The sequence below is a fragment of the Danio rerio genome, chromosome 5 (genome assembly GCF_049306965.1).
Source record: "Danio rerio strain Tuebingen ecotype United States chromosome 5, GRCz12tu, whole genome shotgun sequence".
Classification (NCBI taxonomy): Eukaryota; Metazoa; Chordata; class Actinopteri; order Cypriniformes; family Danionidae; genus Danio; species Danio rerio.
The window spans coordinates 69,157,660-69,179,131 of record NC_133180.1 but is presented as its reverse complement, the minus strand read 5'-3'; the positions used below and the strand labels follow the sequence as shown (position 1 = coordinate 69,179,131).

At 40.4% G+C, this 21,472-nt stretch overlaps 3 protein-coding genes and 1 long non-coding RNA gene across 7 annotated transcripts in view; 3 read left to right on the top strand and 1 right to left on the bottom strand.

Annotated features, from left to right (window-relative positions):
* tbcelb (tubulin folding cofactor E-like b) overlaps nucleotides 1–4,754 on the top strand; it is a 46,041-nt gene extending 41,287 nt beyond the window's left edge. Inside the window, exon 10 of the mRNA XM_073951571.1 lies at nucleotides 4,365–4,754. The gene's annotated coding sequence lies outside the window, so the exon portion shown is untranslated. The remainder of the gene's footprint in view (nucleotides 1–4,364) is intronic.
* cntrl (centriolin) overlaps nucleotides 1–21,472 on the top strand; it is a 548,241-nt gene that overhangs the window by 211,819 nt on the left and 314,950 nt on the right. The gene's annotated exons all lie outside the window — the stretch shown is intronic.
* On the bottom strand, nucleotides 267–5,192 carry LOC141385655 (uncharacterized). The gene is made up of 2 exons (XR_012406469.1): nucleotides 2,695–5,192; nucleotides 267–2,558 (listed from the first exon to the last, which is right to left on the bottom strand). It is a non-coding gene; the product is annotated as an uncharacterized lncRNA (long non-coding RNA).
* The window catches only part of tecta (tectorin alpha), a 60,145-nt gene continuing 46,987 nt past the window's right edge, over nucleotides 8,315–21,472 (top strand). For 2 of the 4 annotated variants that reach the window (XR_012406452.1, XM_073951559.1), the window contains exons 1-11: nucleotides 8,315–8,719; nucleotides 11,662–11,734; nucleotides 12,130–12,269; nucleotides 14,218–14,505; nucleotides 14,633–14,770; nucleotides 14,887–15,052; nucleotides 15,195–15,427; nucleotides 16,559–16,738; nucleotides 16,894–17,464; nucleotides 18,724–19,337; nucleotides 19,654–20,224. Coding sequence is in view for 2 of the 4 variants with exons in the window: in XM_073951559.1 (XP_073807660.1) it covers nucleotides 11,671–11,734; nucleotides 12,130–12,269; nucleotides 14,218–14,505; nucleotides 14,633–14,770; nucleotides 14,887–15,052; nucleotides 15,195–15,427; nucleotides 16,559–16,738; nucleotides 16,894–17,464; nucleotides 18,724–19,337; nucleotides 19,654–20,224 (2,965 nt within the window). In the remaining 2 variants the exon portion in view is untranslated. Of the gene's footprint in view, nucleotides 8,724–11,661; nucleotides 11,735–12,129; nucleotides 12,270–14,217; nucleotides 14,506–14,632; nucleotides 14,771–14,886; nucleotides 15,053–15,194; nucleotides 15,428–16,558; nucleotides 16,739–16,893; nucleotides 17,465–18,723; nucleotides 19,338–19,653; nucleotides 20,225–21,472 lie in introns of all 4 variants that reach the window. The other 2 variants (XR_012406451.1, XM_009301924.4) reach the window with 1 other exon arrangement.

Sequence of the window (21,472 nt, the reverse complement as noted above, 5' to 3'; positions counted from 1 at the left end):
CTTTTTAAGTGTAATGTAGCTGTTTATAAAGGGAAATAATCTGCAAATTTTTGAACATTATGGATTTATGATAATAAAATTGTCACCTAAAAGAAAGAATAAATTCCGAACTGCTTAATGGCAGTCATTAGCAGTTTCAGCTCCATTTAAATTCATATTTTCAGAATGCCTACGGTCAATATTTCTCTGCCTGTAGATAACCAGTTCAACCCAGCTTTAAACACTTTAGTTGATTTGTATTGTCGGCATTATGTCAGGAATGAGCATTTATTTTTTAGATGAAATATTTATTTTGACTCGTACACAAAACTCTTGTTGTAATCGCTGAATTAGCTGATTAAACATCGATATCTCATGCCAATTTGTAACTTTTCGATTTAGTGGCTAATTCATTTGAATTTGTACCATCTCATTCGTACAATTTAGTAAAAAATTTTCATCCCCCAATGATGGTTGGGTCCTACGTTTTTGTATAATTAAACTACGAATTAGCTACTAAACTGACAACATGTAAAATAGATACAGTTGAAGTCAGAATTATTAGCCCCCCTGTTTATTTTTTCCCCCAATTTCTGTTTAACAAAGAGATTTTCTTCAACACATTTCTAATTATAATAGTTTTAATAACTCATTTCTAATAACTGATTTATTTTATCTTTGCCATGATGACAGTAAATAATACTTTACTAGATATTTTAAGACACTTCTATACAGCTTAAAGCCACATTTAAAGGCTTAACTAGGTTAATTAGGTTAACTAGGCAGGTTAGGGTAATTAGGCAAGTTATTGTATAACGATGGTTTGTTCTGTAGACTATCGAAAAAAAGATAACTTAAAGGGATTAATAATTTTGAAATTAAATGGTGTTAAAAAAATTAAAAACTGCTTTTATTCTAGCCAAAATAAAACAAATAAGACTTTCTCAAGAAGAAAAAAATATTATCAGACATACTGTGAAAATTTCCCTTCTCTGTTACACATCATTTGGGAATTTTTTAAAAAAGCAAAAAAATTCAAAGGTGGGCTAATAATTCTGTCTTCAACTGTACAGTTCGTCGTGAGATTACGCTGCAATAAATCTAATTTACACTTTTGTGCACTTTTTTAATGCTGTTTCAGATTGGTCTACTCCTGTAATCCACCTTAATATGAGTGAGCTGTGGATGGCTTTTAAAAGATTGAATCATTGGACAAATTCTTAGAGAAAAATAAGCTAATGCGAAATGTGTATGATGACAAAATAAAAGTGTTGGAAAACCTATTCTAAGAGACCCCCAAAACAAATTAAAAAGCATAATGGGGCACGTTAACATAGAGTTAAGGCCATGAGATGGGTAGGTGGTCTGGTAGGAAAAGTAAACCCTATCCACCAGCTGTAACACCAGCCACTGCTTTTCTGGTTGAATTACAACAGGGTCAGCTCAAATCCTGAACCCTCTAAGGTTTACACACTTTACATTCACCAGTGCAGCTCCCCCTATTATGACCACAAAATGGCTGCAATCCCCTAGTCATCTGATAATCAGGCATGTTTTCAGCAGGACCTCTGCCACCTTTCTCATAGATAGGAAGGGTCTCTTGGGGATATAGAGTATGCCATTGTGCAAATCTTATGTAGGACAGAAGGTGATATTAGATTATAAACCTATTCATCATATTGACATAAAAAAGCATAAAAATAAGCAATTAAATCAAAATTTACAATGTTCATTTTCTTGCGCATATTGTTATTCTTTAGGTGAACAGTTAATCTATGGTAATCCATTGGGAAAAAAAAAGTTTTTTGTATTCTTCGATTAAAATCCGACCATTTTCTTCCGCGTTTGACATTTCAGCCACGGTATTCTAAACCACACCCCCTTACCGTTAGTTTGCCAAAAGAGAATTATGCGCAAAAAGAAAGCCCCACCCCCTACTCAATATTCAGTTTCAGTTGGAATTAAAGTGGTTCCTCATTATTTGCAGGAGTTACGTTCTAAAAATAACCCTCAATAGTCGAAATCCGCAAAGAAGTCCGCTTTGATTTTTACAGTTATTCTAGATATTTTAAGGTTGTAAAACCCCTCATTAGACACTTTATACACTTTTCTCAGACAGGCATAAATATTTCCACACATTTCTCTCTTGTTTAAACACTCTCAAAGTGTAAACTTTCGTAGAAAAAAAGCCCAGTATTATGGAATGAAACCAAAGATCAAAATCTGGTGTCAGAGACAATGGCTCTGTTCGAAACTGCATACTTCTATTCTGTAAGCTAAAATAAGTCTGTGAGCTGAGTAGTATGTCCAAATTGATAGAATTCGAAAATCAGTATGCAAGAAGTACCCGGATGACCCACTACTTTCTGCGAGATGTGTGCATCCAATGCACGCTGTGCTATCCCATAATGACCCACGAGAGAATTCATGAATGGGAGTGAAGCGACATAACTAGGGTAGGTCATGTGATCATGAAAAAATGGTGGATGCAGTATGGCCGAGTTCCATTCATACCACTCACATTCAAACTGTACAATGTAAAAAAAATCTGTTATTTTACGTTTACGTTTTTTCGGCAGCTGGGTTAACGTAGACGTAAAATAACGGCCATTAAATTACAGACAATTACTGTAAAATAACAGACAGTAAATTACAGAAAAGTACTTAAATTTAAATTTCTGGTAAATTTCTGTAATTTACTGTCTGTTATTTTACGATAAATGTCTGTAACTTAAAAGCCGTTATTTTACGTAAAATAACAGATTTTTTTTTTACACCGTTTAGAACATTTTCTAAATTCAAATACAGTATCTACTGGGTAGTAGTTGGTTTCAGACACAGCCAAACATTCATTGCTGTCAGCAATAGGTTCATGAAGCTTTTTAGCTTTAGTGTGGATAATGGCATCCAGCTTAACTGTCACTGATCCACAAAACTAGCAGACTTCATCCTTAAAGGGGGTCGCGCACACCGGATGCGCCACGCACATGACAGTTGGAAGTAACGCACACCAAAGGTGCATATTCGCATGTTATTTAAAATAAAATTGTTCAGATGGCGCTCTGTGGCGCTGCTGAAAAATGAGCAGTGTACTGAGTTGTAGCTGGGTACCGCAGACAGCTGCCGACTTGCACTGCTGGTGTACAAACCATACGGGTCACCTTTATCAGGCTTGCGTTTCCACTGCCAAAGATACATTTTTGGTGGGCGTGGTGTACAACAGAAAGTTTAAGTCGACGCCATTTTCGCTCGAATAAATGTCTACAGTAAATCGGCACTAGCTCGAGACATATCTCTGTCACCAATCAGCTTTCAGTTGCACGTGTAGCTCCAGCTTTTGGTACCCTTTCTCGTGTTTGGTCGAAAGGGTGCTGAAAAAGTGGTGTGGTTCAGTTCGATACGCCTTTTGACAGTGGAAACGGCCATAAAAGCGCACCAAACCGAACCGTACCACTCAGTGGAAATGGGGCATTCATTTTAATTTTGACTATGACTTTTATTTTGAATTATTTCAAACACCTCATCATTTTAAAGCTTTCGTGCAATTTCAAGTTATTTCCCGACATCTGTTTAACACAGAACATTAAAGGGAAGATCATTCACAAACAACTTCATACTATTTAATAACTCGCAAGTGACCTGTTCCCTTACCTCCAACTAAGTAACCATCAACTATATTGGTCGTACACTACTATGGATTCATTTACATTCAGTCTTTATAGTCTTATTCAGCACATACCAGTCTATACATTTCAGGAATTGGATTACCAGGGCTTGTCCTGCTCATTCCTATACCGTTTTGCAACAGAATGGCTCTAATGTTAAAGTGATATAGTATAGATGCCCTCTCTAGTTACCAAGCTGTCCCTATGCAACCCTATCCCAAAGGAGGGTGTTAACAGGGAGCTCCGAATCCATTAGGGGTTCAGATTAGCTAAAGAGGTTATATATATTAGCGCTATTGATAGGACTGGATATTGTTGTCCGATATTGAGACAGCTTTGATTCAGTGTAACTGCATACGTCACACTGATGATCCCTTATTGTCTTATAACTGATCGGCCCAGTTTCTGTTTGCTCTCTAATCCAACTCTGTTATGCTTAAAAGTCCCCTCGCTGTTTCAGTTGTGTGCTATCACTGGAACTTGAGCTTGATTGTCATATTTTTCCACAAATCCTTTGATTATACCATATTGTTGAAACATTTATTTACCTCCTCGCTGTGTAATTTTACCGATAATTGGAAATCCCCATAATGCTTACTAATGTCCTCATTTGGATAATAATCCTGATCAACATCTCGCTAGAACTGCATGTTTGCTTTGGTTCTCGTATGTACAGCATAGTCTGTTCGCTTCCTGAATCTGTTTTCTCCTGTCTTTCAGCCGTGCCTGTGTCTCTACAAGTTTCTCATTGCCCATATTTTGTTCTCATTGTGTCCTGGTTGTGGTGATGACACTCGATCCTCTCTGTTCTGCTCCCAAGGGACATCTGGCCTCTAACACCAGAATGTTGTTAACAGAGCAGGTGCTGACAGATTTACTTATTGCTGGGTCTGTTTAATGGTGTTTTGCTGGTTCTGAGTGTAAAGAAGGTCACTGGCATGTGCCATTAATAATCATTCAGTGTTGATGATTATGTGATTATTGACATGGAATATTGTTGTAAAGGTGTGATTTGTGTGCTATGCCATGATGTGAAGTTACATAAAATGCCATACTGGAACAAAAAAAAAGTTTAAAATAAACTGCAGCCAAGGCTTTGCATGAAATCCATTCAGTCCTATTGTCCTCGTAATGTTAATTAAGTGGATATTTCACCCAAAACTGAAGATTTACTCACTCTCTAGTGGTTAAAAACTTTCATGGGCGTCTTTATACCGTTGAATTTGAAAGGAAGATATCTTGACGAAAGCGGACTTCCATAGTCAACACAGGCTCATTCTGAAAACGCAGTCTTGTGGATGTTTCTGGAGACAGAAAATTATGTAGCCAGAGGTACTTGTGGCTGCATTTCATTTTTTTTTAAGGGAATGCTACGGGGCGTTTTCTGCAGGGTTCCTTTCTGCACTTACTAGCTGGCCGCTTAACTCAGTGTGGAGGGCTTTCCTGCTGCAACCAGTTTGTCCAGTTCACTCGTTGACGTACTTGAGATGCAGAAAGGAATTGATGACGACGACTGGGTTCGAGTCCTGAAGAGCGGTTGCAGAACTCAAATAAGACAAAAACAGAATCCAAAAAATAAAATGAACGAGTGAACAACAGGGTGACAATGTGGTAAAATCCGAAAAGGTGGTAAAAATCAGACGATGGCTTTTCTTTTTCTGGATGACTTTTGTAAACCGTTGGTTGGGTTAGGAAAGTGGGTGGGCGGGTCAATGGGTAAAATTAGTTAGATTTAAGGAAAAAGAAGGGTGGAACAGTCGATTGGCCGGTCGCCCAGTCAATCATTCAGTCAGTCGACATCAGCCTCTGATGGATTTATGCGAGAACAGGCGCGAACGGCACTCACAAGAGACATTTAAGATACAAAAAAGCACACACAGTGGTCTCTTACGGATTTGCAAAAACAAAAACTGCATTAATACGTACCTCCAGGGACATATTTCGCGGTCTCCAGAAACGTCTACGGGACTACGTTTTCAGAATGAGCCTGGGTTGCCCATAGTAGGAAAAACAAATACTATGGAAGTCATTGCTTACCAGTTTTCAACTTTCATTAAAGTATCTTACTTTGTGTTTGACAGAAGAAAGAAAGAATTAGAAGAAGCAAAAGATTATTTTCATAATTAGTTTTGATCAGAAGTCAACTTGACACTTTTCCCAGATGAAAAGCCCATCATCTGACTCAGCTGATACAGTTAAACTTGAAAAACTTGAGTCAGAGTTGACAGCCAACATGGTTAAACTTGACATGCTTAGCATGTTAAAAACAAATGTTGACATTCCATCTTATTTATTTGATTTGGGTTAACTTTGCCAATGCCTTTTATGCATGTCTTGTAATTGCACCTCTTTTGTTGCTGTAGTTGCAATCGTATATTTTCCTAACTAACACGAGGGATAAAACACTGCAGGGACCTCACCAAGAGCCTAGGCGAATTCTAGCATCCAACTGGAGTCTCTCCAGCCAGACAGCCACATGCAAGCCCTGCCACCTGGATCACCGCAGCAGTTTGGCCGATAAAAAGCGTCATGTCTAATTGGTTTCACCACATTCGGAAGTGTCGGCCTGTCCCTGTCACGCCTACAGGTGAAAGCTACACGTGCCAAATCTGGCATCGCTGTCACACTCTCAGAGTCCGCCACAGCTCTGTCCAATCAAGACTTTAAACTTCCATCTCCTTAGTGGCTTTACTATTGGGCAGCATAGCCTTCCAGAGTGCAGCAGTAGCCAGAGTTCACTGGTGGATCGGCAACACTGAGAGTTGTGCCAATCTAAAGGGGAAGAGGGACAAGGGGTTACCAGGGCATGAAAGCAGGGGTGGGCTACAAAGGCAAGGTCACACTGGGAGCTGCTGAGGGATTTGGTGTGTTTTGGATAGGTGGGGGTTTTAAGAAAGTTTTTTTTAATCGCCTCACTCTGTAGCTAGAGCAAAAAGAACTGGCCGGGCAGCTGGTAGCCTGATCTACCCTGTGCACCATGGAGCAAGGAAAGCTGAAGGAAGCTCATTGTGTGGCCAGGAGGGGGAGATGTTTTCTGAGAAGGTTTGAGTTACCTTGAGGGGGCTTGACATTGTTGAGGAAAGGAAAGAAAATGAGGGCAAAGCAACTGCTTGGCGTTGGATGCAGTGAGGGGGTTTGGATGAAAATTAGGATATTGGATGACCTAGCCAGGTTCTTGTCCAGGACCTTTTTCAACTTACAGGGTCAGGCCTTGGTGGACCTACCAGCAAGCAACTGTAGTGCTCATCTATGCTTGAGTCCTTTCCCACGGAAATGGTTCGATGACTCCAAAGGCCCCTGTTGTACCCACTGACATTATGGTAATTCGGTCAGCCTGATTCTGATCTGCCAGGTTTGGTTGGCAGGTGGTCGATGGGGCTGACAGTTTGCGATTACATTTTATCAGACACTTGACTCCAATGCCCAGACAGGGCAGTTAACACTTATCACCGAGCTCATAGCCATCTCTTCTTCTTGGTGGGACTAAAACTGCTCGTAAAGATGCGGGATCATCTCATCTGATTTGACCTATTCCAACATTCTTGTTTGTGGGACAACATGAATTACAATAAGGGACAATTTAAAAAAGACAAGACACAGAATGATAATACCCCATTAGTAAGCTCATTACAACTGCAGAAGCAGATGATGGTGAGAAGATAGTGATTGCTGTCTCGTTGTCCTTACTCACTCTTTCTTTCTTCTGTATCTGGTCATTTCAGCACAAGATGATTCAACTGCCCAACAGTCAGTCTGGGACCACATTGCACTCTTTGTCAAATTTTCTGTGTCCTGTTGTGCACTAGTTTGGTTAAGAGTATGGGCTGCATTTACACAACAAAGCAACAAGGTGTAAAAGAACCCTCCGCTGGGACCCCCACATTGGTCACAGGGAATCTGGGGTCTGCATTCGTCCAGTCGGCTTTCACACATCCTGCCCCCCTCTGGTATCTAGTTACGTCCACTGTCCTCCTAGAAACAATGCTGACTCTGACTCAGATCTCACTCCCATCTCCTTCCCAGACCCTATCACCGTGGATGCACCAATGATTTCCCTCCTTTTTGTTGTTATCTCGCCACTGCATCTATGGAAATGAGTCCCATTTGGAGACTAACCCAGGCTTGAGTGAGCTGTTGCAAATGAGGCTGTCCTTAATTGGTGCAGAGAGCCCAGTAAGACAGGAGGGGGAGCACTGATTTGCTCACACACGCGCACACATAGAGTGTCCAAGCTGATTCATGTTAATGTTGTAACCTAACCTCTTCTCCTTTTTAGCAATCAAATAAAGCAATGTTTTTCTGCCGTGTTTCCTTTTGTAAATAAATGCCCCAAGGGTGGGATGGAGAGCCCCTAAAGAGATGCATTGGACTGTGCACTAGCTATGAAGAGGGCTGCTATCTAGGGAATAGGTTTTGGTCCAAAGGGTTGACATTTTCTTCAGAAATCCTCTTTGTGCTTTCAGCTCTGGTTTCAATATTTCCCTTAAGTTTCTTACTAAACGCCACCCTTCACTGGTCCACAGCTCTACCCCCCTTCTGTCATCCACCCTCACTTTACCATTCTGCTGCTGTTTTCTCTCTCTCTCTCTTTCTCTCTCTCGAAAGTCTCAACCCCTCTCTCCATCCACACTCCCTCTCCTATCCTCCCCCTTCCCCAAAAAACTGATCTCAGATTAACTTTAACACTATCCCTGACGCAAAAGGTAGCGCCTGCCTCTGATGCGTCTCCCTCCAGCAGAACCGTACAGGAAACCCACACACTCACTCCTCCTCTGTCCTCTCATTCTGAGATCACTTTCTCCAGACTTTTGCTCTTTGAAATCAAGCGTACCCTGAGGCACAGATTAGGCCGTGTTTGCCATTCTTGTCTTTGGCGGTTGTCCGGTGGAACTGGACCAGGAAAGAGCTCTGTGTGAGCGAAGGATTTAGGAGGGTTTTTCTGGGCAGTATCCCCCTCCCTTTTCTGCATCCGAGAGCAGAGCCCCTCCGCTCTTGAGACTGCGTTGATGGTACCCACTTGGATGTGACTTTGAGGCTGATGCACAGGTGACGTGCTGAACTTCCGTCCTCTGAAGGCAGGTGAGTGCTGATTTCTTGCTCCGGGTTTTGAACTTAAGAACTTTTATTTTCTTAAGACAAGTTTGCTGTCTTTTGCTCCTTGTCAGTGATGCTCTGGTGCTCTTTTATACCTGCCTTCTCTGTTTTGGTAACACATATTGTGCATGAAAATGTAAAACACCGGTTTTAACTGCCAGTTGGTAACTAAGTAATTTTGATAGCATCTATCATTGGTATTAATGCCAGTCGTCAGACAGACAGCTTGGTTGAGATCGGTTTCTGAGAGGTTAGCCAAATGAACTCTGCCAGTCTATGTAATGTGATGTGGAGAGCAATGGATTTGCCTGTTGGCATCTCACACGGTATCTCATGGTTCACTTGGGAATCTCATCAAATGCCAGTTTTGTCTGTGCTGTGGTTTCATGATGGAGAATGTTATACAGGACATTGTCAAAAGACATAGGCTTTCCTCAGGAGACTAGATTTAGGTTATGTTGGAAGGTGGATTTTATTTCCTATTTGGCAACGGAAAAATAGTATTTGAAAAGAGAGCTTGAACTAATATTAGCTTTATTTAATGATTCCTTGATGTAGTAAATGACAAACTACTTTTTAAATGAGTTTTCCACTCATACATACTGTAGTCAACATTTAAAGTGGATCAAATATGTTTTTTAAAATTGTTTTAAAACCATAAAGGGTGGTGTTCAGTAGATTTAGGACAAGCTAATGAATGATTTGAACCACTTCAAATGCTGACTACTGTATTTTCTCAACTATCAAGTGTTCTTTATTTGAATAACTCAAAAAACATTTTAGATTTACTCGATTTATATTGTTTTTAATAAGTATAACAATTTCAGCTGTTAAATTATTTGTCCTACAGCTGAACAGTGAATGTAATTCGGCACTTTTGGATAAATATATTCTAAGGCAAAGCAATGTCCTTAACTAAAGGTCCATCTAATTTTGTTTCTAACATTGTAGGCTGTGTTAAATTAATGGCACTTGCATTTCAAACTGTGTTGATTAATGGACCTATAATGACATTGTGAGATTTTGTTTGGTTTATTGTGTGAAATTAGATCTCATCATTCCAGTGATCACTATAATGAATTTACATAATCCATGACACAAATGACATTAAGCCTAATTAAACAAAATATATATTTATATATATTTTTATTTAATATATCAGCAAAGGTTGTATACTGATTAATCAATCTGACACCAAACCTATAGCAGTATTTTCTATTTAAATATTCAGCAGTTTATTTTAAGGCAGGTTTTACCTTAAGACTCATTTAAAGTGGGATATCATTTGGATGTGTACACTTAAATCCGTGCTACTTACTTTTGTTTGGCTATCCATAAACTACATTTGGGTCTACCTAAAATAATGAATCTGATGAAACAAAGTAGCTCCAACTGAAATTGTTTCGCCATCAGAATAATTTAAATTCCCTATAATTCCCTTCACCTGATATACCTGATTTGCGAGAGGATGTCCATTTATTTTGGCACACTGAGGCTGGGTGAATCTAAAGGGAGTGAAACCCAAACTTCAGCCCCTCAGGGTAGCCGTAAAGACCCTGGCAACTCAAGCCTGCTAAATTAAACCCATTAGCCCCACTGTTCACAGCCCTTTCTCTGATGCCAACAAGTCATAGCACATAAACACTTGGTAATGGACCCTTCAGACGATGGAGAGGAGCAAGGCAAGTTCTCCCAGCTGCGGGCTCATTGGCACTGTGCAGGCCTGGAACTGCATCACCATAGCCCACTCACACGGTAGTGCTGGAGAATGTGATCCCAACACATTGTTCCCGATCACATAATAGAAGCTTTTCAGCCCATGGTGAACAAGCCCACCATGGAGAGGGAGAAAGGGCCAGAATGCCCCCATGGGAGACCTGGGAGACTGCTCTTTAAACCAGGGAAGATTGGAGACAAATGTATCTTGGCCTACTTGTTTATTTATATAAATATCCGACTTTCGTCTTAAAATAACTGATGAAAGGTGGTCGCATACTACAGGGGTTCCCAAACTTTTTAGCCCGCGACCCCAAAAATAATCATATCAGTGGCTCGCGACCCCCATTTTTCAAGGTGGTTGTACTGTAAATTTGTAAACGTTGCAGACACAACTGTAGGCAAATATAAACATGAGCTTATTGACAACACAAAAATGCAACAGTCTATTAGCCATATAATGTTTTTTAAAGTCATTTATGGATTTAATTATATTTTGCTTTTAAAATTAAAGGCTGATGACTGATTGTTATTTTTATTTTGTTGTTTCTTTAATGCAACTATTAACTATATTCTGTCGGTTATGAATAAAATATGGTAATTCTAATAGTTTAATAAAATTTATTTGAGTTTTGGATATCACCAAGCGACCCCTTGTCATTGTCCCGCGACCCCCACTTTGAGAACCATTGGCATACTAGATGAGAAGTGTTACAGGTATAGCGATATTGCAAAAAAAAATCAGACAATAAACTTTCACTCCATTATAGTTAAACTCTGCAGCGACTCTATAAATCTCATGTGTTGTGAACTGTGCCTCCTGGTCAACTATAACCCAAACTCAACGTTATATGTTATGATATATTGTGCTGCCCATACCGGATATTGCATTGTATTCAGTTTGAGAAAAATTAAACAAAATAAAGGAGTTCTTGTTACAACATTTTGAGACAAATATACTGTATATTTAATGGAATACGATTTAGGTGGCACAACAGCCTCCTGAGTCATATGGGTGCCATAGAGAGATGCCAAGTGGTACAACTGGTGTGCCCTATATGAAACAGTGTTTAAATTTGAAAGATATTACACTGTGGTTCTTATCTGATCTGCAACCCCCTCAAGGGTGGTGGTGCTACAGTTTGCATTGCTTATATTTGATACTCTGAGTATTTAAAGTCAAATATGCGCATCAATGTTTTCGTAGGTGTTTAGGATGGTCAGAACAGGCACTTTAGTCTCTCTGCTCCAGCTCTTCAGCACCCTCGTTCCCAGCGGAGGTAAGGGATGTCTTTCACTACTCTCTATGAACACTCTCAAGAGCATTGATAGTGACTAACAGACAAAAAAGAGCCAAGGAACTAAACAAAGAGCCAATCAATTAAGTAATTATGTTGTAAAAGACTGAAAGGTCAAGGCCCAAAACCTTTTCTAAGTCAGTATAAGTGACTTCTTCAGCATGAAAAGAATGTTTCGATGTCAGGAGGCACATAGTAGTCAACCTTTGAAGTTCATTCATTAACGTTGTCCTAAAACTATTGAACAACACCCATACTTGTCTTAGAACCATTTTGAAACCACTTCAAATGTTGAATACTGTGACCTACGACACATCACTGAAGTTATGTACTGTAAATCTGCTTTTCACTATATCATTGTCTTTTCCTCTCCGTAGCCTTTTCTCAGGATACCCTTTACCCCTTTGGACCAGCTCACAGGGATTTAGAAACCCCTAAGATGGACGATGGCAGTTCCCCAGAGATCCCACTTCTAATTCCATTTATATTCTTCAATGTGCCCTATAGGTCTCTATATGTAAGTGTCCAAAATAAGAATGAGAACTGTGAGAGAAATCGACAGAAATCTCATTAAAACCTCATAGACTTTCAATTCAGGAACTTAGGGTGCATGTCAATCAGCTCCCTTGTTCAGTAGTGCACTGATCAGGGAGTCAGCCATTTTAAGTGCTGTCTCAATCATAAAATTCTTCCAGTGTACTGATACATTCATTTCCTGAATGCACTGTGAAATTCATCCTATCGATGCTCACTATACTCCCTTAATGGAAGTTCAGAGCCAAATCATCAAACATATTGACAAAGGAAAGATATTTTTCTAAAAAGAAACTGTTTTTATTTATATTTACCATGAAGGAACATAGCCAGACAGGCTAAGAACAATCTAGCAAACATTTATAATTGTTTAATGGTTGAAATGTTGCTGGTGTGTCAAACAATACAATTATTTAGCTATAATGTACTTTTAAAAACTTGGAAAATGTTGGTTATAAATTTTAATTTCAATTAAATCATTTAACTAAATGGGTTGTTATCAGTGGTTATCAGCCCATAGAAAGAAGCAGGGGCAAGGAGGCAACTGCTGGTAGGCAGTTCAATATCAATCTATATGGTGCCTGCTTATGCTATTTGGATCAGATGTTGGTTATTATGCATTGATATGGAAGGACAATGGTTTTTTCATTCCCCAATAAGGGTTGTGTTTAGAAGTAGAATATGGGGGCACGTCTCATTTTTAAAATGGTAAGTTTTACAATTGATTTGGGGTCTTTCTCATTCCTCAATGACAGTTGGGTTTAGTGGTAGAATTTGGGGGCATGCCTTTTTTTAAAACCTGTTACTTTTACATTTTGGATCTGGGGTCTTTCTCATTCCCCAATAAGGGTGGGGTTTATGCGTAAAATTTGGTAGTATGTCTCCTTTTTAAAATAGTACGTAATACATTTTCGATCTGTGGTCTTTTTTCGTTTCCCAATGACAGCTGGGTTTAGGGGTAGAATTTGGGGGCACGCCTCCTTTTTAAAATGATAACTTTTACATTTTCGATCTGGGGTCTTTCTTATTCCCCAATGGTGGTTGGGTTTATGTGTAGAATTTGGGGGCATGTCTCATTTTAAAACAATGTAACTTTTACATTTTTCATCAAGCATCTTTCTCATTCCCCAATGATGGTTGGGTTTATAGGTAGAATTTGGGGGCATGCCTCCTTTTTAAGATTGTACGTAATACATTTTTGATCTGGGGTCTTTCTTGTTCTCTGATTAGGGTTAGGTTTGGGGGAAGAATTTGGGGGCATGGCTCATTTTTAAAATTAAAACTTTTACAATTTCTCGTCTTTCTCAATCCCTAAAGACGGTTGGGTTTAGGGTGCAATTTGGGCGGACGCCTGCTATATAAAATTGTAAATTTTAAATTTGACAGAAATCAAATAGTGTTGCACAGTGGCGCAGTGGGTAGTATGTTTGCCTCACGGCAAGAAGGTCCTTGGTTCAAGCATCGATTGAGTCAGTTGTCGTTTTTGTGTGGAGTTTGCTTGTTCTTCCCGTGTTCACGTGGGTTTCCTCCTGGTGCTCCGGTTTCCCCCACGAGTCCAAAAACATGTGGTATAATTGTGGTTATAATTGTCTGTAATGTATGTGTGTGAATTATTGCATATATGGATGTTTCCTATGAATTGCAGCTAGAAGGGCATCCGCTGCTTAAAAAACATATGCTGGATAAGTTGGCGGTTCATTCCACTAGTGGTGACCCTTGATTACTAAAGGGACTAAGCCAAAAAGAAAATGAATGAATGAATGAATGGATTAATGAAATCATATAAATTCTACTCTTCCCAGTACCCAAATTCATGTACACTACCTACTTATCCATGATCTCTGGGGCTAGGAAGCTGATTGAGTTGCACCCTTAGGTAATCCCACAGTCTGTTAAGCAATCAGCGTGTGACAATCTTTTTTCCCCAACAGGTCAACAACAATGGCGTAATCTCCTTCAACATTCAGGTGAGTCAGTTCACTCCAGAGGCTTTCCCCCTCAGTGACAGCCGCTCCTTCATTGCTCCTTTATGGGCTGATGTGCATAATGGCATACGTGGAGATGTGTACTACCGTGAAAGCACAGACACAGAGATCCTGGAGAGGGCCACTCAGGACGTCAGAAAATACTTCAAGAATATGGTATCCTTCACTGCCACCTGGGTCTTCATTACCACCTGGAATCAAGTCACCTTTTACGGGGGCAGCCAGACTACACCAGTGAGAAAAAAAGAGATATATTCTTTTGCTTTAGGGTTCATACGGATACTGTAAATTCTTGAAAATGCTTGAATTTTAATCTAGATATGAAACGATAATTGGACCAATCTGTTTTTTTTTTCCTCAGGTAAATACATTTCAGGCAGTTCTGATCTCAGATGGCCATGCTTATTTTTCAATGTTTAACTATGGAGAGATTCACTGGAGCACCGGCACAGCAAGTGGAGGGGACCCTCTTACAGGCCTGGGGGGAACTACAGCACAGGTAATCTGGAAAATCAGACTTTTCTTCTGGCTCTTTGTGTCAGGTACATTTCCACCCTCTGAAATCACACGACATCATGAGATGACATCTTTCTCTGCTATAACTGCACTCTCTAGGCAGGGTTCAATGGTGGGGATGTCAGCCATTTCTTCAACCTTCCAGGCTCCCGTTCAAACGAAGTGGTCAACATTGAACAGACCACTAATGTCAATGTCCCTGGAAGGTGGTTCTTCCGCATTGATGCTGACCAAATAGACCCAGCAAATGGCTGCAGCTACATTGGTACAAAGTGCATGTATTGATATAGTTAGAGAGATTTATATTATGATTTTTTTTATATACATCTACATCATAAGATATTTTATGTTTTTACCTCAAATCTCTATTTCTCTCAATGTGTCTATGGTATTCTTAAAAATTTTAGGCCGATTTTACAGACGTGGAGAGGTTTTCTGGCTGTCAGACCAGTGTACTCAACGATGTAGGTGTCTTGACCTGGATAATGAGGTCATCTGCCATGAAACACCATGTGGTCAGTTAGAGACCTGTGAACAGGTGGAAGGGGCTTACTACTGCCAGCCCACACGCACCAGCACCTGTGTGGTGTTTGGAGACCCTCACTACCACACCTTTGATGGGTTCCTCTATCACTTTCAGGTAAGTTATACAATGAACCCACATTCCAATTTTTTCCTGATTTTGGCACGAAAGGGAGTTATAGGGATTCGTAAATGGAAAATAGGTGTAGGGACGCAATTGTTTCTTCTTGTTTAGTATGTCATAGTGCATGACAAGCAATGCCATGTCTGTAATGCTTCATAACATCATCACAGAAACTCTAGCATGTTGAATTTTTCCTTCAGTCATCCACAATGATTTTATGCAATAGGAGCACTTAATCTCTTCTGTACACAGCTTTTTAAATTAGAAAATGAAAGAGAGAGGATTACTTCCAATAAATGGAAGTAGGCTTTGTACAAATATGTTAACAGTATGGGTATGAGGTGTCACCACTACCATGACAAAATTAAAAGATAAAGGTTGGTAATCAATAGCTGAGGCACTTTTGCAGCCTAGCGAGTGACTACTGGAATCACCGTGTAAACCAGGGGTGTCAAACTGCCTTGCACAGTTTAGTTTCAACCCTTCTTCAGCACACTTACCTGTAGTTTTCAAACAAGCCTGAGGGACTCAATTAGTTTGATCAGGTGTGTTTAATTAGGGTTGGAACTAAACTTTGCAGAGCTGTGGCTCTCCAGGAACTGAGTTTGACACCTGTGATATAAGCTAACAAATCAGACAATAACAGAGACATTTATAAGTAACGCGGCTTCTTGGTAACAGAATATGCGTCTTAGACATTATGTGATGCAACGTATAGTCTTGCCTATTTAGTACTCATGACATATCAAGATTTTATCTAGACAAATTCCATAATCTTCTTTCTTCGAATTCGACTATAAAGATTGTCTTAAATGGGCTTAAGAAGAATCCCATTTTAATTTTTAAATCTTTAAATGGGAGGGCAATTTGCAGTCCTGGCACTTTGTCCTGTTGATCTTAACTTTAGACTTCACATTTCATCTCAGTTCAGTGAGAAAATGTAAGATGTTATAAACCTTTTGTATATACAGTTGTTTTAGTATGCAAAGAAAACCAGGTTCAAATCCTGATCTATTTTAGATTACAATTACAATGAATGAAGTGCATCTGATATTAAAATAACTTCAGCTATGCGAGAATCAATCATTTATCAATACCATGCAATCTCCTTGACCTCTAATGCAGGGTACTTGCTCATACCTGTTGGCTCGCCCATGCTGGGAAATGCCTGGTTTGCCCTTTTTCAGTGTGGAGGCCAAGAATGAGAACCGTGGTGTGCCCACGGTGTCCTGGCTGCGGGACGTGACAGTAGAGGTGTACAATCACCGTGTTACACTACCCAAAGGAACTCTGGGAACTGTGCAGGTCGGCTCTCTTCATGTTTTAAAATCCGAAGCTACTCCTCCCACTAAACTGTGCAATCAGCATGAATAGCAGCTTAGAAGATTAAATTGTTTCTACAGGAGACAGGCGATATAACCTTTCTCAATGTCTTTCACTTTGTGTTTCTGTTGTTCCAGGTGGATGGCCTGATAAAGACTCTCCCTGTTCAACTTCAGCTAGGCGCAGTCAAGGTATACCAATCTGGCGTTGCTGTCGCTTTGGAAACAGACTTTGGTCTCTTGGTGACCTATGACGGATTGCACTACGCCTCCATCTCCCTCCCCAGCTCTTATTTCAACAACACTTGCGGCCTATGTGGTAACTACAACGATGACCCTGCCGATGACCCTGTGTTGCCAGATGGCTCTCTGGCAGAGAGCGTAGTGGAACTGGGTGGTAGCTGGCGAGCTGAAGACACAGATTTTCGTTGTACAGACGGCTGTGCCCAGAACTGTAGCATGTGTGAACCGGCAGCTGAAGCATTTTACTTTCGATCAGACTACTGTGGGCTCATCAATAAGACTGATGGGCCATTCAGAGACTGCAGGGCTGTGGTAGACCCAACAGCATTTGTTTACAGCTGCGTTTATGATATGTGCAGCAATCGTGATAACATCACCACCCTGTGCCAAGCTATACAGGCATATGCCCTTGCATGCCAAGCCCTGGGAGTAACCATACGACCCTGGAGATCACGCTCGTTCTGTGGTGAGTGATATCAGGTGTGACCTTAATTTAACATCAGTAGAGAGGGCTTTTAGACAGGTTAAACCAAGGGTGTGTCTCAATCTGCTCCCTTGTTCAATAGTCAGTGCTGTCCCAATCGCAATGTCTTTCCAGTGCAATGAAACGTCCGTGCCCTAAAAAGCCCCACAGTGCACTGTCACCTACAGTACTATTCGAGTAGGTTCTACATTTAAATTTAAATCTACAAAACCTTTAAAAAAGTAAGTTCTGTATAGCATGAATCTGGGTAGTATAAATGTAACGTGGACATACTACATGACCTACCCGTGTCAGTTGCGTCACCTCACGTAGTAGTCAAAGGTAGTAGGTAGTAGATAATGTTTTGTGAATACTACTCGGCTCACATACTGTTTTTAACTTACTATATAGGAGGGGTCCCCAACCCTGTTCCAGGAGAGCTACCTTCCTGCAGATTTCAGTTGCAACCCCAAACACACCTTTCTGTAATGATCAAGTGCTGCTTCAGGTCCTATTAATTGGTTCAGGTGTGACTGATCAGGTTTGGAGCTGAATTCTGAAGGAAGGTAGCTCTCCAGGGACAGGGTTGGTGACTCCTGCTTTATAGTATGCAAGTATGCATTTTTTAACAAACTATATTCGAGGGGTCACCAACCCTGTTTCTGGAGAGCTACCTTCCTGCAGGATTTCTGTTGCAACCCTGTCCAAACACACTTGTCTGGAATGATCAAGTGCTGCTTATGGTCCTATTAATTGGTTCAAGTGTGTTTGATCAGGATTGGAGCTGAATTCTGCAGGAAGGTAGCTCTCCAGGGAGAGGTGACCCCTGCTTTAAGATACTGCATATGTTTTCTTAAGGGATGTTTGCATAAGATCAACATCTCTTGTCACACTCAGTGTCCTAATGTGTGTTGAACCAAGCTAATCACTGTCATTACTAGTGCCCAGATTCATGTGCATGACCTTATGATCCATAACCTTAGGAACTACACACAAAAAATAGTTTGTTTATTGTTTAAACTACTTGTTTAATATGCTGAGACAACACAATTCTTGAGATTATTTGGGACAGCTTTTTGTTCAATCCACTTATATTTGTTTAATAAACAATTTGTGTTGGAACAACCTGAATGACTTGTGTGGAACCTTGCATTTTTTTACAGCGTAGGGAGCTGATTGAGACACACCCCAAGTATACATTGTCTTTTCTGTGCTCTCTTTTGCACTAACCTTCCATTTTTCCATTTGCTACTGACTCTTAGCACTGACATGCCCTGAGAACAGCCACTATCAAGTCTGCACAAGTGCATGTCCTGCCTCCTGCTCCGACTTAACATCTCATCTCTACTGTGCTCATCCATGTACCGAGGGCTGCCAGTGTGACCAGGGTTATGTGCTGAGTGGCAGCCGCTGTGTCCGTCGTTTTGAGTGCGGGTGTGAACGTGACGGCCTGTATTACGCCCTGAACGAGACTTTCTGGGCAGGGGAAGGGGGTGAGGTGGGTGAAGACTGCTCCCAGCGTTGTGTGTGTGGCCCGGCGGGTGAAGTAAAATGCTTCAATGACTCTTGTGGCGAAGGCGAGGTATGTGCAGCAGAAGTCGGGTTGCTCGGGTGTTACCCTCGTCGCGAAGCAATATGTTCGCTATCCCAGTCACAAATACTGGCCACATTTGATGGGTCCACGATGCCATTCCCTGATGAAAGCTCATTCTACTTGGTCAAAACTTTGGGACGTTTGCCTGCAAATGTAACATCAGTGGAGGTGAAGATTGGAAGGAAGCTTGTGAATAAAGGCCCTACGTGGTTACGGCCAGTGGTTGTTAGGGTTGGTCATTTGGAAGCACAGATAGGCGGCTCAGATTTCGACTTGATCAAGGTTTGTGGTTACTTTCATAAACTCTAATTTCAAGAAGAAGAAACAAATCAGTTTCCGGGCTTGTGAATAAAAATTGACAATAGAAATTTAACTATTTCTACAAATACTCCTTAAAGGGATAGTTTACCCAAAATAAACATTACTCAGAATTTAATCACCCTCAAGTGGTTTTAAACCTTCATGAGTTTCTTCTCAAGGACTTCAAGGAGTGTAAATGATTTCCTGGTGAACTATCCCTTTAATACACTCAATATATTGCTCAAAACAAGAAATATGATTGTATGATTGTCCTAATGATGTCATACCCCTCTTCTAGGTCAATGGTGAACCAGCAATTGTTCCTTACGTCCATCCAGTGGAGCCTCTAATGATCTACCGATCCTCTGGTAATACCACGGTGATTGAGTGGAGTGGCTTGGTCCGCACTCGATACTCACGTCAAGGCCTACTAAACATCACTCTCTCCACTCTCTTTTACAACACCACCTGTGGTCTGTGTGGCTTTTTCAACGGAGATCCAATCGATGACCTCCGGCTACCAAGTGGAAGGCAGGCCGATTCAGCCGACCAGTTTATTGAAAGCTGGAGAGCTATTGCAGACGATCTGACATGCAATGGCGATTGTGAGGACTTGTATCGCATGTGTACAGATTTACGGCAATACCAGAGCCCATGGCTGTGTGGGAACATCAACGACCCAGGAAACAGCTCATTCCTAGCTTGCCATACAGCGGTTAATCCGTCTCCTTTCTTCAGGAACTGCCTCTACAACATGTGTGTAAGGGAGGGAAACCGTTCTGCCCTGTGTAACTCCCTGCAGGCTTATGCATCCGCTTGTCAGGATGCTCAGATCAACCTGGGAACATGGAGAAGTGCTACCAACTGCCGTATGAGTTTTGATTGATTCTCTCTCTTTTAGGGATGGGCGATATTGTATGGGTATCATTTAAAGTATACCGGTAAAGATTCTGCCCGTGGTAAACTAGTTTACTTATTGTAATAATAATGTTAAAAACCTATAATTTATGTTTTGCATGTTTGAATAATTACCAGTAAAAATTGACTTATTGTAATAATAACGATAAAAGCCTATCATTGGTCTGTGCAATAAGTTATTGTTTACAGTTGTACGTGTGTTATAGTTTTGCAGGTTTGAACCTGTTTACAAAAAGGAGATTTACTGGCATATTTTCACTTTAGGTTTACTTCATATCACCAGTTGCAAGCAATAATCATTTTTGTGTCTAGACATGGTTTAATATGATAGAATGAAGACAAAATCATAATATTTTATATTAAATAAAGGCGGATGCTTATAAAATTGCCAGGGGGCCTTGAAGAACCCAAATAATAACTGTATAAAATCATTTGTTTAGTTTCTTCATGTTTTATCCATTTCTACCATCTTGATCCTCTTTGTAAGGATGGCTGATGCAAGACTAAAGTTTCGACACGGCCTCGAGATTCCGAATTGAAGATGTTTCAAAACACTGCTCAGAAACATTTGGAAACACATAGGTCACGTGATTAAAGTAACTACATTCCGATAGCTGACAAATCTGCCTTTGATTGACAGGGTCATAAACAAAACCACAATCTCTCGTAACCTAGTGGAATGTGCTGTGAATGACCTGAGATCGAATACCTACTTGTAAAGCATTCGGAAATTGTGACTTAATATCTTAAATTAATAAAAAAATAAATAAAATTCTGACCAAAGCAACACATTTATTTCCAAAAAGTTAATTCATCCATAGAGGCAACCACTACAACCTCAGCCGCAACCATGCTTATAACTTTCTTGCCCAACATCACCTCCCCACTCCTCCATTTCCCAGCAGTGTTCACTTTCGTATGCGATTCGAACTAAGTACATCTGTATGCCAGTCAAGTAAACTAACCACTCCATGATGTCTCGTCAAAACAATAATAATTCCTCACCTCACCTAACTGTTTTTAAGAGCAATACTTAAAAAATGACCACTAGGTGGCACTGTACAGACAGGTTTGGAAGTGTCGACACATTTGCTTTCGACTGTTTCATTGTTTCTGAAAGCTTCGCTCTGCCCACCATTACCTTTTTGATGTGATAGCTCACCCTAGCTGACATTGTTTCTTCAGTAACATATATGTGG